The sequence below is a fragment of the Anopheles ziemanni genome, chromosome 2 (assembly GCF_943734765.1).
Source record: "Anopheles ziemanni chromosome 2, idAnoZiCoDA_A2_x.2, whole genome shotgun sequence".
Taxonomy (NCBI): domain Eukaryota; kingdom Metazoa; phylum Arthropoda; class Insecta; order Diptera; family Culicidae; genus Anopheles; species Anopheles ziemanni.
The window spans coordinates 31,635,038-31,657,265 of NC_080705.1; the positions used below are offsets into that span (position 1 = coordinate 31,635,038).

Sequence of the window (22,228 nt, forward strand, 5' to 3'; positions counted from 1 at the left end):
TCAGATTAGGATAAACGATTTCCAGACCGACACTGAATCGTCTCGCGACTGTTTGATGTATTCGGATTCGAATTTTGGGGGTTCGATTTACCCACCACTAGAACGAAGAAGCAGCGCGCCAAACTGGCATCACCAAGCTGTAAGAACCTTGGTCACAACATGAAATAATTGCTGAAATGGCAAATTTTTTAAGAACATTTTCAGTGTCTCGGTCAGTTTAAGCAACGGACCTAGTTCAATAGAGAGGATGATTTTAAAAGCCGACGTGCAAAAAAAAGTAATATTGTCTCGCATACGCATATAATACAGAACATTCTGAATATGTAACTATACAATCCCTATTATCACAAATCATTATACGTTTTTCGTGCTTTGGCCAAAGCGCAATTCCAATTGTTCTTGGAATGTGTAACCCATGTTAGAAAATTGCTCATTCCCACATTAACGATAATTTGAATTTGTTTTTTTTGGGGAAATTTTAAAAATAACCGCCTAAGTATTGAGGGATGCATATAAGGAACCCATTTCTTCTGCCCAGCACATTTGTTAAGTATTCCCTAGGCTTCGAATTCTCATATGTTCATCGTTTTTCCATTTTATTTCATCCATGATATTTTGGTTGTTTGTGTGTGTTGATTAATTTTATTAGCAATAAAATTAGTAGATTTAGCTTTCCGTTTTTAATTTCCTTTTACAACTTGTTGCTTTTATTTTCTTTATAATGAAATTACGTGGTTGTTGTTGTGTTGCTGCTGCTGCTGCGTATGCTGCTTGGTTCGCTGTCCTTAATTTGAATCCTCCTTTCGCTGATGTTATTGCGTTCCTCTACTAATCACGGGTACTCGCGCTTGTCTCTCTCCCTAAATCCTCCTTCTCCTGCCTTCCGGTTGCTGCTGCTGCTGATGCTGCTAATGCTGCGCTAAGCAATGGTACTGCCGTCGCTGTGTTTCTTTCCCTTAGCCTCCAACCTTGGGCCGGTGCCTCCTCTACTGCACTGTCCGCACGTTCTCGCTTTCTGGAATCTATGTTTCGGTTGTTTGAGTTTCAACGTTCTATCGATTAATCTCTGTGTTCTTCGCTATCGGTACAAAATCACTAGGCACACAACTCACAAACTCACAACGATAACAGCACAACAAACAACAACCCCGAGGACTGGAGGAGAAAGACAATCTGCTCTTGCTGCTCTTGCTTACGTTTGTTTCCGCCGTTCGCTGTGCCCGGGGTAAACAAATGTGGGAGTGCAATCGTTCCGCAATTAAATCATGTCAGCCAGATTGGCTGGCATTTCCTCAATAGTTGTGTTATAATGTTTCTCGATGTCGGCGAGAACCCGCTTGTCCTGCTCAGTAACGAAGTTGATTGCAACTCCCTTACGACCGAAACGTCCACCGCGTCCGATTCTAGAAACAGATAGGAATAGAAATCAAAATATTAATAACAGTTCCATGGATCGACTACCGTAGTGACAAGTCTCATGCTATTGAAGAAGGACTGTAGTACAAGATAGATATCGGTTACGGACAATGATGGATAATCACCACACCGGTAAGCGATAATGTGACTGGTACTGAATAATATCCTCGCTATTTGGTCACGTGAGAAGAAAATCCTTGAACACGTGGTTTTAAGACGAGGATCATTGACCACCTGGTTGGCAGGTGCAACTTACCTGTGAATGTAGTTCTCCCGGAGTGTCGGGAGATCGTAATTTATAACTAGCGAAACTTGCTGCACGTCAATGCCACGAGCGAGAAGATCCGTGGTGATAAGAACACGGGACGAGCCAGTTCGGAATTGTTTCATGATAAGATCACGATCGCGCTGCTCCATGTCGCCGTGCATGGCCGACACGGTGAACGTCTTTTCCGTCATTTGCTCGGTCAGCTGATCGACCTTGCGGCGGGTGTTGCAGAATATAACGGCCTGAGTGATCGACAAGGTGTCGTACAAGTCACACAGCGTGCCAATCTTCCATTCCTCGTACTTGACGTCCACGTAGAATTGCTTGATACCTTCAAGCGTCAACTCTTCCTTCTTCACCAGAATCTTGACCGGGTCGCGCATGAAATGACGCGAAACTTCCAGCACATCGGCCGGCATCGTAGCGGACAGCAGGATCACCTGCACCTCCGGCGGTAGCTTCTGGAAAACGTCCTGAATCTGGTCCTTGAAACCGCGCGACAACATCTCGTCAGCTTCGTCGAGGACGAACAACTTGATGCTATTCGGGCGCAGCACATTACGCGAGATCATGTCATGGACACGACCGGGCGTACCGACCACGATATGGCACCCTTGTTCCAGGCGACGCATATCGTCACGCACGTTGGTGCCACCGATACAGGCGTGGCACTGGGCCTTCAGGAAGTCGCCCAGCGAAATCACCACCTTCTGGATCTGCGACGCCAGCTCACGGGTCGGGGCCAGAATCAGCGCCTGGCATTCGGGGATCTCGGTTTGGATCAGTTGCAAGATCGCAATCGAGAAAGTAGCCGTCTTTCCGGTACCTGTGGGTAGATAAAAATAGATCATAATTATTATATACAGTTCATGACACACAGTTTTCCAAAGTTCCCACTCTTTTCCCATATAGGATGCAGATACTATCACCTAAAATCTTTTTCTCAATATTAAGTTCGCAACAAATCTTGTGGAATCCTATGTACAAACATATGAACATTCAAATCGAACATACATTTCCAAATTGGTTCCTACAGATGTTTATTTTGCATCATCTACCTGGACGATTGAAATTCAAGTACCAATCATCCTTTCCCCATTGATGATGCGATATTTCATAACACTTTCGTACTACCGTGTGAGGTTCACATTCCTTTTTTTTAATACAATGAAGACCGCAACAAATCTTGTGGAATCCTATGTACAAATATATGAACGACCACGAACGAACATACATTTCCAAATTGGTTCCTGAAGCAGTTCAATTTTGCATCATCTTCCCAGGAAACATTGGTATCAAGCACCAATCATCCTTATCCCATTGATGATGCGATATTTCATATCACTTTAGTGTAAAAGGTTCATATTTTGTTTCTATTTTAATGAAGATCGCAACAAATCTTGTGGAATCCTATGTACAAATATATGAACGATCACGAACGAACATACATTTCCAAATTGGTTCCTGAAGCAGTTTAATTTCGCATCATCTTCCCAGGAAACACTGGTATCAAGCACCAACCATCCTTATCCCATTGATGATGCGATATTCCATATCACTATCGTATAAGAGGTTCATATTTTGTTTCTATTTTAATGAAGATCGCAACAAATCTTGTGGAATCCTATGTACAAATATATGAACGACCACAAACGAACATACATTTCCAAATTGGTTCCTGAAGCAGTTCAATTTTGCATCATCTTCCCAGGAAACACTGGTATCAAGTACCAATCATCCTTATCCCATTGATGATGCGATATTACATATCACTATAGTGTAAAAGGATCATACTTTGTTCCTATTTTAATGAAGATCGCAACAAATCTTGTGGAATCCTATGTACAAACATATGCACGATCACGAACGAACATACATTTCCAAATTGGTTCCTGAAAGAGTTCAATTTTGCATCATCTTCCCAGGAAACATTGGTATCAAGCACCAACCATCCTTCTACCATTGATGATGCGATATTCCATATCACTATCGTATAAGAGGTTCATATTTTGTTTCTATTTTAATGAAGATCGCAACAAATCTTGTGGAATCCTATGTACAAACATATGAACGATCACGAACGAACATACATTTCCAAATTGGTTCCTGAAGCAGTTCAATTTTGCATCATCTTCCCAGGAAACATTGGTAATCAAGCACCAATCATCCTTATCCCATTGATGATGCGATATTTCATATCAGTATCGTATAAGAGGTTCACATTTTGTTTCTATTTTAATCAAGATCTCAACAAATCTTGTGGAATCCTATGTACAAACATATGAACGATCACGAACGAACATACATTTCCAAATTGGTTCCTGGAAGAGTTCAATTTCGCATCATCTTCCCAGGAAACATTGGTATCAAGCACCAATCATCCTTCTACCATTGATGATGCGATTTTTCATATCACTATAGTGTAAAAGGTTCTATTATGTTTCTATTTTAATGAAGATCGCAACAAATCTTGTGGAATCCTATGTACAAATATATGAACGACCACGAACGAACATACATTTCCAAATTGGTTCCTGAAGCAGTTCAATTTTGCATCATCTTCCCAGGAAACATTGGTATCAAGCACCAATCATCCTTATCCCATTGATGATGCGATATTTCATATCACTATAGTGTAAAAGGTTCATATTTTGTTTCTATTTTAATGAAGATCGCAATAAATCTTGTGGAATCCTATGTACAAATATATGAACGACCACGAACGAACATACATTTCCAAATTGGTTCCTGAAACAGTTTAATTTCGCATCATCTTCCCAGGAAACACTGGTATCAAGCACCAAGCATCCTTATCCCATTGATGATGTGACATTTCGTATCACTATAGTGTAAAAGGATCATATTTTGTTTCTATTTTAATGAAGATCGCAACAAATCTTGTGGAATCCTATGTACAAATATATGAACGACCACGAACGAACATACATTTCCAAATTGGTTCCTGAAGCAGTTCAATTTTGCATCATCTTCCCAGGAAACATTGGTAATCAAGCACCAATCATCCTTATTCCATTGATGATGCGATATTTCATATCACTATCGTATAAGAGGTTCACATTTTGTTTCTATTTTAATCAAGATCTCAACAAATCTTGTGGAATCCTATGTACAAACATATGAACGATCACGAACGAACATACATTTCCAAATTGGTTCCTGGAAGAGTTCAATTTCGCATCATCTTCCCAGGAAACATTGGTATCAAGCACCAATCATCCTTCTACCATTGATGATGCGATTTTTCATATCACTATAGTGTAAAAGGTTCTATTATGTTTCTATTTTAATGAAGATCGCAACAAATCTTGTGGAATCCTATGTACAAATATATGAACGACCACGAACGAACATACATTTCCAAATTGGTTCCTGAAGCAGTTCAATTTTGCATCATCTTCCCAGGAAACATTGGTATCAAGCACCAATCATCCTTATCCCATTGATGATGCGATATTTCATATCACTATAGTGTAAAAGGTTCATATTTTGTTTCTATTTTAATGAAGATCGCAATAAATCTTGTGGAATCCTATGTACAAATATATGAACGACCACGAACGAACATACATTTCCAAATTGGTTCCTGAAGCAGTTTAATTTCGCATCATCTTCCCAGGAAACACTGGTATCAAGCACCAAGCATCCTTATCCCATTGATGATGCGATGTTTCATATCACTATAGTGTAAAAGGTTCATATTTTGTTTCTATTTTAATGAAGATCGCAACAAATCTTGTGGAATCCTATGTACAAATATATGAACGACCACGAACGAACATACATTTCCAAATTGGTTCCTGAAGCAGTTCAATTTTGCATCATCTTCCCAGGAAACATTGGTAATCAAGCACCAATCATCCTTATCCCATTGATGATGCGATATTTCATATCACTATCGTATAAGAGGTTCACATTTTGTTTCTATTTTAATCAAGATCTCAACAAATCTTGTGGAATCCTATGTACAAACATATGAACGATCACGAACGAACATACATTTCCAAATTGGTTCCTGGAAGAGTTCAATTTCGCATCATCTTCCCAGGAAACATTGGTATCAAGCACCAATCATCCTTATCCCATTGATGATGCGATATTTCATATCACTATAGTGTAAAAGGTTCATATTTTGTTTCTATTTTAATGAAGATCGCAACAAATCTTGTGGAATCCTATGTACAAATATATGAACGACCACGAACGAACATACATTTCCAAATTGGTTCCTGAAGCAGTTCAATTTTGCATCATCTTCCCAGGAAACATTGGTATCAAGCACCAATCATCCTTATCCCATTGATGATGCGATGTTTCATATCACTATAGTGTAAAAGGTTCATATTTTGTTTCTATTTTAATGAAGATCGCAACAAATCTTGTGGAATCCTATGTACAAATATATGAACGACCACGAACGAACATACATTTCCAAATTGGTTCCTGGAAGAGTTCAATTTTGCATCATCTTCCCAGGAAACACTGGTATCAAGCACCAATCATCCTTATCCCATTGATGATGCGTATCACTATCGTATAAAATGTTCATATTTTGTTTCTATTGTAATGAAGATCGCAACAAATCTTGTGGAATCCTATGTACAAATATATGAACGACCACGAACGAACATAAATTTCCAAATTGGTTCCTGAAGCAGTTCAATTTTGCATTCATCTTCCCAGGAAGAACGGTATCAAACACCAATCGTCCGTGTCCGTATATGGATGATGCGATATTTCATACAACTTCGTATAAGGTTCATATTTTGTTTCTTTTTTAAAGAAGATATTAACTAAACAAGTACCAATAATCCTTATCCCATGGATGATGCGATATACACCTGAATTCTTTTGTAATTTTTATAATCCGCATAATATTGTCAATACATTCCATGTCTTAACTATAATTCCGCCGTAATCCTTCAGAGGTCCCGATAGTATTGGTTTCTACGTCCTTAAAGTAAAGCTTTGCAGAATTGTGTGGTTAAAGAAACAAGTTTCAAAGCAGTCTGAAAATAGCATGATGGTTAAGGTGCATGCAACATCAGTCGTCGGAAAAGCATTCAAGCTAAACAAATCCCAAGAGGAAAAACAAGAGGTTTAAGAAAAGCAGTCGCTGGAATAATTTTCTTCGACTTTGTCCCTCTTTGTCTCTCTCAGATCATACCGTATCATACATAGCCTTAAACCCGTGGTTTAAGGAAAAGAAGACGGCGTAGTTTAGAGGACATATCGCTATAGCTCATGACCTGGGTCGACAAGCCGGGTGCCGTACGAAACGTTGCACGAGATTTCTATTTGATTAAAGTAAACTGTCTCAGACTATGACTACTATTTTCCTCCGTCACTTCAAAGAAAATCAATATTACAATAGGAATAGTAAAAACCCACCGCATTCGTCTACATATTTCTTTTAGATCATTTCTCGTCCCCTGAGCTCGCTTTCCATTGCGTGACTTTCTAAGCAGTAGTACCCCAGCAGTAATCAATAAAAAAAAACAACCCTGACCAACAACAAACTTACCGGATTGGGCTTGAGCGATGACATCGTGCCCCTTGATGCACGGAATAATAGCGCGTTGCTGGATGGCGGACGGCTTCTCGAAACCGTACGCGTAAATACCGCGGAGCAACTCCTCTCGGAGGCCCATCTCATCGAAGTTGTCGACGGACTCGCTCCAGTTCGACTCGATAACTCCATCCGGGTTCATGCCGGCTGGTCCATCGTTCGTTTGCTCCTGACGGTTATCATCCATCTGTATCGCCAAAATATTGTAAAGAAAACGATAATGTTAATAATCACCGGACATGGAACCTGGGAACGTTTGGCTTTTAATGTTAGCAGGCAGTCCACACTGTGTCACATCATACGGCGCAGTTTTTTTTACAATGGGAGGGGAATGTACTTTCCCTTCTAGTAAAACCTAACAATACACATACAAGCACGCAATTTAACAGAATAAATAGAAAAAACTTTTTTCGCACATTCAATGCGATATGAATGGCTCCTGTATCTAGATGTTTTACACGTTAACTGAACCAAATTTTTCTTCCAAGTTAATCTGCAACTTCACCTACTGCTATAATGTTCATTTCACAATTTTATCAGCCGGAGAAAACTCGCAGGATCACTAGATGTCCCACGGGCATGCTTGTATGTGTATAGCTATCGAACTGCAAGTCGCCTTGATTTGTTTGAATTTTCCTAGCATTTTAAGGCGATAACGGCAGTCGAAATGGATTTATACGAATATGGACGTTCACGAAAACGACGAGGAAGGTGGTAATACAATTTTCTCAAGACCATGATAAAGCCACATGTCACATTTACAAATAATTCCTACTCTTATCTTGGCACGCCTTTCTTTATATTTTCTACTGCTATTTTCATAGAAACGTATTGCAGCGGCTAGCGTATCAGACAGATCGGCACTTAGTAAGGACAACTAACATTAACCACGCTTCATGCTTTTCACATTGGTGAGTAACCCGTTTTCTGGAAACTTCACGGTGTAAGCCATTTGCAAAGCACTCGAAACTTTCTACTTTGTATCAGTAAGCCGAATACATTGTTAAGGAAAGGCTATTCCCAATTGTACCACGTAGAATGTTAAAATGGTTCGAGACGATGAGGAGTTCCCGTTGCAGTCATTGATACCGTGGTCAAGGGATCTTTCAATAGAAGTTGAATTTTTATCAAAACCTTTTCATTTGAAAAAGCTGATGTTGAATCTCAAAAACATAAAATAAGCGATGGAACACCAATCCGCTTTACACTAATCAATGAAAATTCACATTTTTACGACAAATTACTGACGTTCTGTTCTCCAGCTTTGGCTCTGCTTGCTCAACTGCTGTCAAACTTGCTGGCTGCATGTAAAAGCAAAGCACACTGCTGTTCTGCTGGAACCTTGTCAAACAGCAGATATCTCTTTCGCACTCTTGGACCAGCTAGCCGGAATCCATGTGGGGCGAAAAGATTAGACAGAGAAGGCTAGAGAACAAGGGAGCCAGATATAGCAGCATGACAAAGCGGCCGTTCTCCCTTTGCCAACATATTTGTATCGTTCTTGCTTTTTCTCGTATACACAAATCGCAATGTCCGCCGCGTCAAATCGAACGAGCATGAGAAAATCGTTCTAACATTGTTCCAGCATGAATTCCTTTTGCGAAAAATCATTTTGAATATCTGCTTATAGAGCCATGCAATGGAAAGGAACGCAGCATAGACTACCACAATCGCTGTTACTGTCGATGACTAACGCCGCGCAACGAGACACACAGCAGCAACGTGACTAAGGCTTAATGCAGTAAAAAAAAAAACGATAAGCAAAACCGGTCCACTGCAGCTTGGTGCATCGACTCAGGCTAAGAGATGTTCAATCTCGAGGAGTGTACTTCGACTAGAAGACAAAATACACGACTATATTCGACCATTGCTTCCAAGAAAGCTTTGCTAATGTAAATGCCAACGTCAGCCTAGCGAGAAAAGAATGGCAATGACCTCCAACAATGCTTGCATTCTACGACTATCAATGGGAAATTATGAATGCGTCACAATTTAAAATTCAAAGTGCACTAGGAGGAAAAAATGATGGGCTGAAGTGTTGAACTTTTGTGATAAGTTAAGAATTTGCCGGTCTACGAGATGTCCGTTGGTTTCTTAATGTTATGCCATATGGCATACGTGAGTAATCTCATGATAACGGTACAATTCGACGACGACCCGGATTTCTCTGAACATAAGGAAATGGAACGAAACCGATGAATCGCAACTCCATTGTTTTTTCCTGCTCCCTCTAGTAACCACACTGGCCCGTTGTCCTACTCTACTCGGTACCGACCTAACCTCACTTTTTCGATCTACCGCACTTGCACTGTGCTTTCCCGGACACGGACGCTCCGGGTTCGACTTTCGCAATGCGGAGGATCCCATCGAATGTTGTCAAGGATACGGTGCCCGACGTCGATGAGATGCACATACACGCATGCAAAAAAAACACCACATCCTGTGCGTATCGTGTAGTTGTGTGCGTCCGCTCCACCGTCCACCGACGTTGTCATTTTTCAATGGCCGTCGTCTAGTAATTTCTTTGCCATTATCACACCAATTGCCCAACCTAGGAACCTGCGTGATCTTGAAACAGTGCGCTAAATTTAGCGTATTATTCAGTTCAATCAGCCACAGGACAATAGACCGCCTTCTTTGACAAAGAAAACATGATGATGGTGGCCTTCAGTTCATTGATTCCCAACAAGCCGGGCTCAAAGAGGTTCCATTTTTTTTTTAATCACCGGAGTAAGTTTTATGGAAAAGTAACATAAAACTGTTGACAGTTCAAATCACGAAGCGCACGCAGGAACAAAACGATGAGTGATGACGAAATGCCCTCCTTGAACTCTTCCTTCTGCAATCTCATCGGTTGGAAAGGGGTGGTTCCAGTCCAGAACAGTTTTTAGAAGTCGGCAATCGATATTGTGTTTCGGTCCTATGCCTTCCTTCTACGATAACTTTATATTCTTCCAGTACAGTTGAACTCCTTTCTAGCTGGTCACCAAGCTGCACGAGTTTGGACGGTGCCGCGTTTGCAGTAGCTACCCTACAGCCTTCATGCGGTTGCCGCCGTCATTGAATAGAAAACCCTTTGAAACTCAAATTTCACGAAAAATACACCACATTCCGTCCATATTCGTAGATCCACCGATTGCCGCTACCTTAAGCTCACTTTTTCAACAATTTGTAACCCAATTTAACTCGTTTTACACATACGTTTTCAAGATTGAAGTTTGGCACTGTTATACACGTGCTGAATTTGATTTCAATAAACCAAGCGAAAGGTCGCCATATTGTCAGATTCGCTGCATGAAGCTCGGCTCAAGCGAGCTTTTAGGCCCCAGGGGGTGGTGTAGCCTGGTGGGGCAGGTAGCGACGGGCTTCGACACGGGCGAAATCGGGCGAAGTACAGGTGGTTTGACGCGCAGACGCTTTTCGCTCTTCATTTGTGACAGCACTCGCTCGGCGCGGCGAACTAATAATGACATGTTGTTTTCTTTCAAAATTGACAGATGTCAGCTACGCGAAGTTTCAATATTGTCGCTACATGAAAAAATACGTACAAATTTTTAAAAATATCGCAGTAAAATTTAGTTCTAAAAGCATTGAGGTGTAGATTTAAATGGTCCGATCTTAATGGCGAAATTTGAATAAAGTTTGATCCAAAAAAAGTATTAAATTAAATTATTTCGAAACGATTTTATGCTTAATTTTCCATCTAGTATTCACTGTATGGTCGCTAACCCGATTAATCGTATATTATCAAGAGGACTTCTAGCAGGTTATCATATTATCATGGATCGTAATAAGTTAGGTTCCCGAGAAAACTATAAACTGGAGTCAGAACTCTTGAAGACAATTCGTAACAGAGGCAAATATCGACATGAAAATCATGTATCTGACTCGAAGGCCATGCTATGCCGCCAAGTCGGAAGAAATGGTGATAATATGTAAGTAATCAGTGTTAGAACCTGACAAACAAACTGAAAGTGATATGCATCGTTGTTCTTTCCTCCAACCAGGTTCAATCTGCTGGTCCGTTTGATCTCACGGTTACTCGATAATCCTCCAGCGAACGCGGTTGATCATTTTGAAGAATATTGCCGACTAGTAAAAGTCGAATTTCTTTCTACCCAACGCCAGTTTACCCGTTATCACGTTGAGGCTTTAGCAGAAAAACAACGTGACCTATCTGAACACATCATTAATGCCTTGACCCAGTTCGAAAACGAAAATATCCGTCTGAATTCAGAGCTAGGCATGATGATTCAACGTGATCTCAATACGATGGGCAGGGATGTACCGTTCGGGTACGAATACTTTATCAGTGCGCAAATTGGCCGAACTCTGCGCGATGAAACCGATGTAAAATCGTGCCAATTCTGGGGTGTTATGAGGTCACTAGGTAGCGATTATTTCATCTTGGAACTGGAGCATCGGGAGAAAACTGTAGATTTTTCCGCGCGTCTAGGCGTCATCGGAAAGCATCCAGATATCATAACCAATATTATTGATTCGTTGGTGGATGACACATTACTCGAATCTAGTCAATCTGGGGAATCTATCCGTGGGTCTCTCTTACAGAAGAAACTTCCTCAACAGATGCTCATGGAAATACTAGAAAAATTGGACATTGCGGATAGTGAAATTGAACAGGATAACATACAAAAGGACATGCATTTATTACTCACTGAATTGATCGAACGTGTATCGCGTGATTCCCTCAGGTCATCAGCATCTTCTTCGTCAGATTTTGAAAATTCATGCTCCTCCGAACCACATTTGCCAACATCTTCACAACAGTCTACAGCTTCATTACTCCGCGCCCAGCTGGAAAGAATGCAGGTCGAGGCACAACTGAATAGACGGTCGTACTTAGTGACCACAAATCCTTGCACTAAACCATGGCACCGACTACCAGAGGTCACTCTGGAACAGATTGGGGCAGCCGAACGACTCAGAGTGTTCCTCGTAGGAGATCTCAAAGCAAAAGTACGAGGTCCTGGGCAACCATTTGTCGATTTGGAAGAGAATTTGCTGCGGGTATTGATCGCCAAAATTTCCACCCACCGGGATGGTCACATTGATGGATCGGAGACTAATATTTGCCTGCAAAAGTGCCTCTCCGGAATGTATGGTTCGATGACCGAATATAATCATGAAATGCTTCAAGAAAAATCTGACCATTGGTTAAAACGAAAAGAGCAAGGAATGCATTATTGGACGTCGGAAAATTGGCCAGGGCTATGCGCTTTCCTCGATGGAGAACAATTTCGTAGTAGCTATTTTGGTTGGGGTCTAGAAAAACAAAGTCATTGGTACAGTCCTATCGTGCGTATACCTGAAATGAGGGCCGAATACGTGGCCGGGGTGGTCCTGGAAGTGAATGAGAAAAACGAAAACGAGTTAAAATCGGGCGACGATCAAACTGTTGTTATTGTAAACGAATGAGGAAAATGTATTAATATTGTTGTGAGTCTTTGAATGAATAAAATTATTTAGTAACAACTTTTACTTACTCGCGGTTTTTGAAAAAATTGTGCAATTCACCGGATAGAAACTCATATTTCAAACGCATTCAATCGTCGAACAAACATCGTACCGACAGCTCGGAACAAACGAGCGGGACGATTCGACGCATGGCGGGAAACGAGGTCTGCAGCAGACAGGCGCTTGTCAAAAAAACAACGTCGAACCGTACTTCCACAGGCCGCCGTGAAGTAAAGAAACGAGATGATAAATAGCACAGTTCGCGCCAGCTAGCCGGAGAAAGTGAAGCAGCAGCACAGGAACAGCGAAAACATGTAAATATACGGAACACAGGACGACGGAAAGAAAAACATTTGCGAACAAGTTAAAGGTGATAGGATTACACCCTGGGGAGTTTAGCCCATTGCCCTGATCTGTATTTGTTTTCTTTTAGTCAGAATAAAGAGGGACATGATTGCAGCTCGGCCAACAACATCTCCGAGAACCTTATCATCAGCAACATCAACATCGGAAGAATCTGGTGCCAGCACAAGAATGATAAAGATTGGCCGTAATATAGTACATCAGCTGGACAACCGTGAGCGAGGGTTTCGAACGCGTAAAATAAGAAACTGTGCTTCGGCGGTGGCCAACGAACATTACTTTCGGCGTCATGCCGTCGAGTTGGCAGAGCTGGTATTGCTGGAACGACTGAAATCGGAGGACCTTTGCAAGGTAAAGTATACTTCGCAACGTCATTTTATTGGCAATGGGTTTAGATTCTTTCTTCCGGTATCAATTTCATTTCGCTACTTCCCTACTACTTTATACAGCCTATTGACGATTTGGCGAGCGAGACGGAATCTGTTTTCAACATCGAACAAAGCCACGACGGGCAAGTGTTTATCATTCACGTCCCTTCGGCCTTCAGCGATTAATGCGTTTAATGCCTTTGTCTTCGTAGGTTGCTTACTGCCACTGTGCAAACAAATCGGTGTGTCAACGTCTTCCAGACGACGTCAATGTATAAGTTGGGTAAGCAAGTGTCCTGAAAGGTCAGTGCCCGCCTGCAACGTTGACCCAATTTTGTGATTTTGGTTTTAGCAAAATATCCATCTAGAGATCGATCCGTATGGACGCTGGCGTTCCATCCGACCAGTGCGAACACCATCGCCTTCGGTACACTCGGTGGTACGGTGTTGGTGTACGTGGACAATCGCCTAGTAGCTTCGCTGCAGGAACCGGAACCGATAGGTTCGGTGTGCTTTCATCCGACACAAAACTTCCTGCTACTTACCAGCATGAACGAGGTTGTTTTCTGGGACTGGGTGAACGGAATTACGCACACGGCTGGCATGTACAGTGATTGTAAATGTCGCTTTCTGCATGTGACGAGCGACGCACATCTCATCACCGGTATAACGCAAACCCAGACACACCTATTGGCCGGTGTGGGTGGAAATGTGGAGCTCGTCGAACCGGAGTATCTGGTCGTATCGTTGCTGCGCAGCGTGACCTTAATGTTGGACAAGCTTGAGCAAACGATGGCCACCCAGGTGGATTATCTCCTGCAGCTTGAGTTGAACAAGCAGTGCCTTATCTGGATATATCTGCTACAAACGATCAACCGAAAGAGGGTCGGTATCCGCTGCTGTGCCATAGTTACCGACACGAATAGCTGCACGGTGAGAAACGCTACCGTTGCATCCGCAAGGGGATAGTGTATTTATCTATCAGTCTTTCTTATAGAAATCAGACCTCAATGTCACACTGTTGACTTTGAACCGCAAAATCGACGCCTTGGAAGAAACTCTGCGGGCTCGTAGCAGTATCCCGATCATTCCGAACCACACACCGTCCTGGTCGCCGGTAACGGTTTTTCTCACCGAACCGATGTCATTTTTCGAACAGATCTGCCAAAAGTATATCTGCCAGCGCAACCGGAGTTACATACAGTACGTGTGTGTGTGTGGTAATCCTTCCTTTCTTTAATCTAATAAAACCTATCTTGTGGTTCCATTTCAGGTATAATTTTGATCTCAATCTGGTGCAAGAAATGTTGCGGAAACTGCACGACATGTTCCACCTGCTCGCACCATCCGACTTGCCCAAAACGGGGGATATTTTGGGTACGGTGTCAGGCACGTCCCGGAAGCCGGAAAATCACTGTGTCCTGCAGGCCTGGGACCTTGAACTACTGAAGGGAGATGGAGAAGACTTGCCCGATTTTAAGGAAGGTATGAATCAAAGTCCCTGTGGTTACCACGGGATGATTTATTTATTTCCATCGATGATAATTGAATGGTAAATGCTCTCTTTTTTAGACTGGAAAAATGTGATAACGATATGTATGATCAACAATGATTCGAACGTAGCTATTTCGCAGTGCGAACAATTCATCGCTTCCATCCGGTTGCGGTCGGTCAAGGAAATGGGTAAGTACTAGGAAAATACAATCAAATGATCGAGGTTCTAGGTTTACAGAATAATCAAGAATTGGGTATTATTTCCAAATACCCTAAACAATTCTTGCTTCGATCGCCATTACCGTTTGACAAAATGTTATTGAAATTACTTGGAGGGAAAAAGTAGCCACATAGTATATACTTACATGCTTAATTTGTATATACTAACATCTCCGGATTTTTGTTTCTCTTCTTTGCCTTAGAAATCCGGAGTCTCCGACGGGAAAACTTTGGCGAGTCGTTGTTTTTATTCAAATTCACTGCCGAGTTCGTGTCACTCTCGTTCTCCCCGTCTGGCAGATACGTTGCCATTGGGTTACGGTGCCGACGAAACTTGAAGTACGCCTACATCGTGGACAAGGAATCGCTCTGGCGAATAGGGGTCAACTCCGGAACGTTTGACTCGATCGGCAATCGATTCGATATTGTCGAGCAGAATGGTAAGTGAATGATCAGATCTGGAACGTTCCAGATCATATCGTTTGCTACGCGTAGTCATTCTGCAATGATCATTTTTCATATCCATTGTTGCTGGTTCTTCTTTTTTTCAAATTTCAGAACGTGTCGGTCTCAAACTCTCCCTACCAAGAGATTCCCAAAACTACCTCGAAATCAATTGCATCAAATGGGCTGCCCTGCCTGGCTATGGGCTCCTCGTGGGATTGAAATCGAAATTCGTTCGAATATGTCGATAGTATTCATATTTGCGACTGCCAGTTGCTATTAAGAAAATAGAAGAAAGTAATTAAACTAGTGTTGTGCCTCATGCATCTTTTGGTGAGACTCACTCATATGAATCTTTCACCTAAGATTCATTCGGATGGATTCATGCATCTTTTGGGATTCGAATCTTCAAACGTTTATGAATCTTTCGAAACCGTAATGAATCTTCATGGATCTTTCATGAATCTCCGCGATTCTTTCATTGGCGTGGACCATGCGACCAAAAAACAGGGGTCCATTAACCCCTTGTATCTTTGGGATTCATGAATTTCTCATCAAAAGATTAATAAATGTCTAAAATGCTAAGAATCATTGAGACTCATGAAACTGAATCTGAATAGCACAACTCTAAACGCACTAAATTAAAACCTTATCTATTAATTTTTCGTTATGACACTAACACTCACATGATACTCACCTGATCGTTGATCAGGACCACCAACGGCACACAAAGATATCTACCAACCTACGGAGAATTAAACGACAACAATAAAAAATCGATACGGAACCACCCGTGTTCGGAAATCTAAAATCGAAAAACGTACCTTTACTTATTCAGTTCTCTATAAAGAAGGCAGATTTTAAGCTTCGGGAATGAAACCTAACACAATCAATTTAGTTTGCAAAAGCAAAGTGTGGCTGTATCACGTGAAGCATATACCACCTCTCGTAACGGCACCTGATAAGAACCACAAACCCCATTCGTTCGTTCGCTTAAGATTTCCCTTCCGATAATGATTGCAAACAAATTCAAGTAAAGGGTCTGTCTTCTTCGTCTTCGTTTGGTACCTAATCACGGAGGTAGCGAGCAGCAAGTTAGCCTAGGGGTTGGAAAGGATTTTATGAACTCGAGTGCGGTAGATAATGTAGCACGTGAAATTTGCAACATCTTGAATGTAGCGGGACGTGGTAGGTACGTGCGCCACAAACGTACGTGCAGTACGGATTGTGCCTGGGTATTGTCTAGGGTCGCTTTTGGCTTCTCAGGGTGTGCTGGAAAAATACAACCTGCTACAGTTGGAAATATTCAAATTTTTCCAATCCACGAAAAGATTCTCGCAAAAACGTTCTTTTTTAATCTGACAGTTGAGTAAACATTTCAAACGTTGTCCCTGTTTCGGCCGTACATGACCGTTGAGTACTTCCAACATTGTAGTTCTGGACGCCTTTGGTTGAGAGTATGATATCAATGTGAAAAGCTTTGGATAAATAGAGCAAAGATTTATTGTCTCGTATGCAGCTGTGAAGATTTTGTGTCGTTGTTCCACCCGAATGCACCAAGGAGAACACCTGAAATGATGTTGTTCCTTATCTACTACCGGTAGACGCAAGCTAAACTTTGGGCGTTTTATTTGTACTCGCTTGGTTCATCTGTTGCGATTCATTCAGTAAGGGTATTATCAACAACTAATTGCTCCGATAGCATCAATGAACTGTCTAAGATACGTCCTGTTTTTGTTTCTCCTTCCACCAAACAACAAGATACGGTTTCAGAATGATAAGTAGAACGACATGGTAGATTGCTGTAAACATATGTCCGTAATTTACACTTCGAACCTGCAACAACCAGCTGATACAGTTGAGGACAAGTCAGTTGCTTCTCATTCGAACGTAACATACACCTTCTTTAGTGTCCTTTGTTAGTACGCACCGCCCGGTCTGGGGGTGGAATCTTTCCGTGTTGACCATTTTTATTGCGGCAATTAACGGAGCCACTTTTAAAGATTAAACAACTACCACACTCCGTCCAGGGCGTTTTTTCGGGACGTGCACTCGATTAACTTTGGCTCGTGCCTGTATTCGATATTGTCCCTTTACTCATTCGTCTGCTGCGGGCTTTATCGATCGAAGCGTCAAACTTATCGCCAATGATGTGAATGATACGTATTTAAAATTGCTTGACGCAACTGGCAACCGCTTTTCCAGGGGCACGTGCCAATAAGAACATTCGAAAAATCAAAAAAACGTGCAAGAATGTCGCACCATTTATAGACTTCGGTTTTTTGTTGTTTTTATATTCTCCTATTTAAGGCTACTCATCTGGACGGGCGAAACCTCTTTCTGAAAAATAAAGCAGATTGCTCGGATCTCCTCAGCCGATAAAGTAAAACTCGCTCTCTGTTAGCTGCGTCGTAACGAAATCAAGTTTGACGAAGGCCACTACTTGAAATTCTCCATGGTTAGTTTATCCTTCACACCATGTGCCCTTTCAGTCGCATGAGTTGGCCCTTCAAACGCCCCTCCAAAGTTATTCGTGTTATAGACCTTTTGTTTTGTTTGTTTCCCTTCGCTTCAAAATGTTTCCAATTTCCATTTTTAAATCTAGTTTTAGAATACGGAAGCATGCGGACTACATGCGGAGATCGCTCTATGAGCGTTATCGCAAAGGGAACATTGAATCTGCCTAGACATGAATTGTCGTTGACCGATCGCCGATGACGCCGATGGTTTGGCATATTATTTGGAGAACTGTTTGATTTCCCTATTTGATGATCAGCCATCGCTATCAGTCGGCCTAGTGTTTGATACGAGATTGCACTAGATTGGCTTCCCTGTTCTCGCCGTCCAGCCAATCGTATTTGAATGGGGTATTATCAACACCGGTATCTGTCTTACATTAAATGATATCGACGATAATGATGATACACACGGTTGGCTCCATGGGATGCCTCTTGAAGTCATGCATATTGAAAGTTTGTGCACATCTTCCTTCCAATCCTGCGACTGTACCATTTCCTACACCAGCGGAAGTAAATCCTAAGCATGCTTTGACGCATCCGGTTTGGCGGCAATGCATTCTAAAAGCATTAGGTACGGAACGTTAACCTGTCCAGGGACGGTTGAATGTGTACATAGGCGAAGTAAACAATAGCTAACCACCAACTTGCCGTCTGACGGTTGCGGGTGGTGGCGGCAGATAAAGACCAAAGGCAGTTTCTATTGGCGGTACGGTCTAACGCCATCATCATCATCACCACCACAGTAACACCATCGTGGTGCTTGACGATTTTTCACTTCGGACGACAGGTCGCCTTTGCTGGGAGGTCAGTCGCGAACAGTTCCTGGACTCGTCCGGTATGTTCGCTGGTCGATGATGTGAATTCTACTCCCGAGCCTTATCCAGAGCCGGTCGATCAGTCTGAAACAGTTGGCCATCGAACCAATGGCCACGAGCTGGCCGACTTTGGCAAAACCTTGCGCCGAGTACGGAAACATCCACTGGAGACAGTTGAATTCGGGAGTGAGCCCTGTGGAAATAGGAATTAGGAAATATATTCAAACACGGCTAAATTAATAGTGAAAGTTTTTACGGTTTGTGTTGCAGTTTTCTTTTTCAAACCGAACGAAGGATATACAGTAGGTTGTGCGTCAAAATCTATTGTGTAAAGAAGAATCGATATTCAAAGCAACTCAGTTCGGTGTTTAAGTGATCTGAAGTATTTTCTCACAAAGCTGAATGAAGCATAGTGTATGATCTGCATGTTTCGGTAAATGTGAGTGTAAACGATTTCATTCCGAACCCAAAAATCCACACAACATGGCAAATATGGCGCAAAACAAACGCTTCCGGTACGGGAACAACGCGGACAACGTGGCCTACTACCATGTGTACAAGTACAACTCGCTGCAGCGTCTAAACAGTGAGTATAGCCTTACATTGTTGATATTGCTGTTGTTGTGTTTATGCAGATTGAGTTTTTGGAGATTAGGGAAAAAAACAAACCTCCTACCCACCCTACAACACATCAGGGGGAACGATTAAAACGTAGCCAGCTTCCAAATGCGCGGCCGTGAGATTTTGTTTTTGCTTTGACGGCAAAAAAAAGTATTGTAGGACAGCGACTGCAGGCCATCAGGAGACTAAATATAGTACTGATAGTGCAACGAAGCGAATCCCTTCAGAGCCGGTGGGTAAGGTGATTGTGGCGTTTGCACAGTGCCTTAGCCACAAGAGATTGTTTCACTGACGACATACACATGGCTGGATGCGATAGATAGTAAGGTTCCCTAGAAAGGCAAGAAGGCCCGTCGTTGGATGTTTAACACTATTTGTCCCAGCGAAAGCAAAGAGGTGAATTATTGTACTATAAAGCGAACAGGGACACAGCGACCGTCTCAGCCTTTCTTCCGCTTGTGCCAATGACGCTGTAGATAATTTGTTTTGTCACATGTTCCGTGCATGATCGGGAGATGCTATGCCTTTGACGATATGGGTCATACTCATCCCCTCAAACGTGAAAACAGCACAATCGACACCTGGCTGCATTCTTGAAGGAATTTATTAATTTCCATACAAAGCACCATACAAATATTCTCTGCATAATATAAGTATTCATTCGCTCGGCAAATGTTGTCGGACTATGGAACGGAAGGAGCTGCGGTAACTTGTCGTACCGGAGACTGAATCCTGTTTTGGAGTAAATACATTTGCATATATCTGGCTTTATTGCTAGGCGCTAGTTGCTCGCGATAAACCAGGGTTATGAATAAATGAGCACGTATGTGAGAATTGGGCTAGCAACTACTCAACAATCGATAGTCTGGTTCTGAAGTCAATAAAATAAAGAGGAGGGGGAATTGAATAATATGTTTGATTGTAATGTTACATAATGTAAATTATATAACGACAATCAAACAAGGGTGCGCCTTAATTCCGTAGTATCTTTGCAAAGTTTGCGACCGATCGGAATTCGCATGATCGATTATTTGCACATCGGCCTCTGAAGAAGTGTTTTCACTGGGTCTGATGCTGATAAACAGCTGGCTTTCATGTTTTCCGCGTGCTGATAAGGATAATGTATAATCGGTGGTGTGATAAACTTCCCTGTTCATTTTGGCGAACGGTACTGAAGAAACTGTATGCTCATCTTAAAGAAAGAAATTTAAGGCTACTTGAAAGCTATTGATTTTTAATGTTTTGACTGATGCCATTGATGTTTTTTTGGAAAAATATAGATGAAAGTATATTAAAAATGCATAATATACGTGAAACTCATGTATATTATGAATTTTCAAATCTCCACTCCAATCATACGAGTCCAAAATCCTGCTGAACGATAATGAAAGGTTTAAATTATTAAAAGAGGTTTCGATAACGTTGTCCCAAACGTTATTGTTTGTTCAACAATGCATCGATGGTGTTTAAAAATTAAGTCTGTAAAATACAATTCCGCTTTTCTTCTCTTCCTTAAAAAATTTTGTTGAATTCATTATTAATTATACTTATTTTCATTTCTTTTTGCCTAATATCAATTTCTGGAAAATAACCATAAAAAATACATTTTCCACTCAACAAATTAACTGAATTTTTAAAAAGGATTCACTCTATTGGTAATTCCCGGAGCTGGGTGCAGCGTTCCTCTGCCCGGAATAACGCTGTTTCACACGCAATCTGTCATTTAAAGAGACCAAGATCATTAAATATAGTGTGTATTTATCTTGAAAGAGACGAATGGATTGATAGCGGGTGGTGCAAGGGTGGGGTATACGGGGTGGTAGGGTTTGTTTTGAATAATACAACAAAAGCAGCACAACCCGCAATACCATCCACCGCGAGACGACGACGAAAACGACGTGACCAATGCGCAGTGCCGTCGCGGCAGTGAACAGAGCATATACCACGCGCTCGGGGTGCTGTGTGGCCGCGTAGTGTTATTTCATTTTCTCGCCAAGGCACGAATCGTAATCAAGTTTCATGTGTAGCTCGGTTCGTGGCCGACCATGTGCTAGAATTTCTACCATTTTTCCGATGGATGCGTGAAATGGTAAACAGCTGCCCACTAGGGAGCGCTAGGAAATCGGAAGGCAATCGTAAAATGGTGCAACACACCGTGGCCGTGGAAAGTGTCCGCTTGTCAGGAGATAAAGAGCAGCATACACGGCGACAAATTCGACGGACGACGGGACAAAGCGGTAGCGAGAACGACGAGAAACACAGCTGCACAAAGAAGCGGATAAGAATGTGTGTCTCGGCACTTGGAAGGTGTTGTTGAAGGGATTTCCCAACGACACATATGAAAACTTGCTCCCTAAGCTCATAAAACACTGTGGCCGCCGGAAGTAATCAGCATTGCACGGAACATTCTCGCAAAACTCCTGCGACACATTTATTTCATCGCGCAGCATCACAAAAAAGAAAGGAAACACGTCGATTGATTGAAAACGATCACAAACAGGTAGTTCTTGTTTTCTGAAATTTCCCAAAGTAACCTGCGACATCCTTCGGCACGTTTTTATTATGCAAACAGCGGTGCCACACCTCTCAGCAAACGTTTCCCCAGACGTGCCGCCTCTTCCACCCTTCTGGTTCGGTCT

General features: G+C 42.0%; 3 protein-coding genes across 4 annotated transcripts; 2 read left to right on the plus strand and 1 right to left on the minus strand.

Annotated features, from left to right (window-relative positions):
* Positions 1-586: 586 nt before the first annotated feature.
* LOC131281242 (eukaryotic initiation factor 4A) lies at positions 587-10,605 on the minus strand. 2 transcript variants are annotated; one of them, XM_058310510.1, is made up of 4 exons: positions 10,473-10,605; positions 7,227-7,458; positions 1,673-2,510; positions 587-1,403 (listed from the first exon to the last, which is right to left on the minus strand). In XM_058310510.1, exons 2-4 carry the CDS (start codon positions 7,456-7,458, stop codon positions 1,259-1,261), a joined length of 1,215 nt encoding a protein of 404 aa, XP_058166493.1. In that variant the 5' UTR covers positions 10,473-10,605; the 3' UTR covers positions 587-1,258. The 2 variants fall into 2 exon arrangements, with proteins under 2 accessions (XP_058166493.1, XP_058166494.1); XM_058310511.1 differs by lacking the exon at positions 10,473-10,605 and adding an exon at positions 9,547-9,616.
* Positions 10,606-11,051: 446 nt separating this feature from the next.
* On the plus strand, positions 11,052-12,707 carry LOC131293384 (uncharacterized). Its single transcript, XM_058321462.1, has 2 exons — positions 11,052-11,206; positions 11,279-12,707. The coding sequence occupies exons 1-2, from the start codon at positions 11,052-11,054 to the stop codon at positions 12,705-12,707; spliced, it is 1,584 nt and encodes a 527-aa protein (XP_058177445.1).
* A 535-nt stretch (positions 12,708-13,242) lies between these two features.
* On the plus strand, positions 13,243-15,938 carry LOC131293611 (activating molecule in BECN1-regulated autophagy protein 1A-like). Its single transcript, XM_058321690.1, has 9 exons — positions 13,243-13,460; positions 13,559-13,620; positions 13,690-13,760; positions 13,830-14,410; positions 14,475-14,680; positions 14,751-14,962; positions 15,050-15,160; positions 15,394-15,630; positions 15,749-15,938. The coding sequence occupies exons 1-9, from the start codon at positions 13,281-13,283 to the stop codon at positions 15,883-15,885; spliced, it is 1,797 nt and encodes a 598-aa protein (XP_058177673.1). The 5' UTR covers positions 13,243-13,280; the 3' UTR covers positions 15,886-15,938.
* Positions 15,939-22,228: the final 6,290 nt, after the last annotated feature.

What these genes read in the sequence shown, in the direction of transcription:
- LOC131281242 (XM_058310510.1), bottom strand. Translation starts at nt 7,458, where the DNA reads ATGGATGATAACCGTCAGGAGCAAACGAACGATGGACCAGCCGGCATG. An exon ending in CATCGCTCAAGCCCAATCCG is followed by an intron (nt 2,511 to 7,226) that starts GTAAGTTTGTTG and finishes ATCTACCCACAG; the next exon opens with GTACCGGAAAGACGGCTACT. An exon ending in CGGGAGAACTACATTCACAG is followed by an intron (nt 1,404 to 1,672) that starts GTAAGTTGCACC and finishes ATCTGTTTCTAG; the next exon opens with AATCGGACGCGGTGGACGTT.
- LOC131293384 (XM_058321462.1), top strand. Translation starts at nt 11,052, where the DNA reads ATGGATCGTAATAAGTTAGGTTCCCGAGAAAACTATAAACTGGAGTCA. An exon ending in GGAAGAAATGGTGATAATAT is followed by an intron (nt 11,207 to 11,278) that starts GTAAGTAATCAG and finishes TCCTCCAACCAG; the next exon opens with GTTCAATCTGCTGGTCCGTT.
- LOC131293611 (XM_058321690.1), top strand. Translation starts at nt 13,281, where the DNA reads ATGATAAAGATTGGCCGTAATATAGTACATCAGCTGGACAACCGTGAG. An exon ending in CGCAACCGGAGTTACATACA is followed by an intron (nt 14,681 to 14,750) that starts GTACGTGTGTGT and finishes GTTCCATTTCAG; the next exon opens with GTATAATTTTGATCTCAATC. An exon ending in GCGGTCGGTCAAGGAAATGG is followed by an intron (nt 15,161 to 15,393) that starts GTAAGTACTAGG and finishes TCTTTGCCTTAG; the next exon opens with AAATCCGGAGTCTCCGACGG.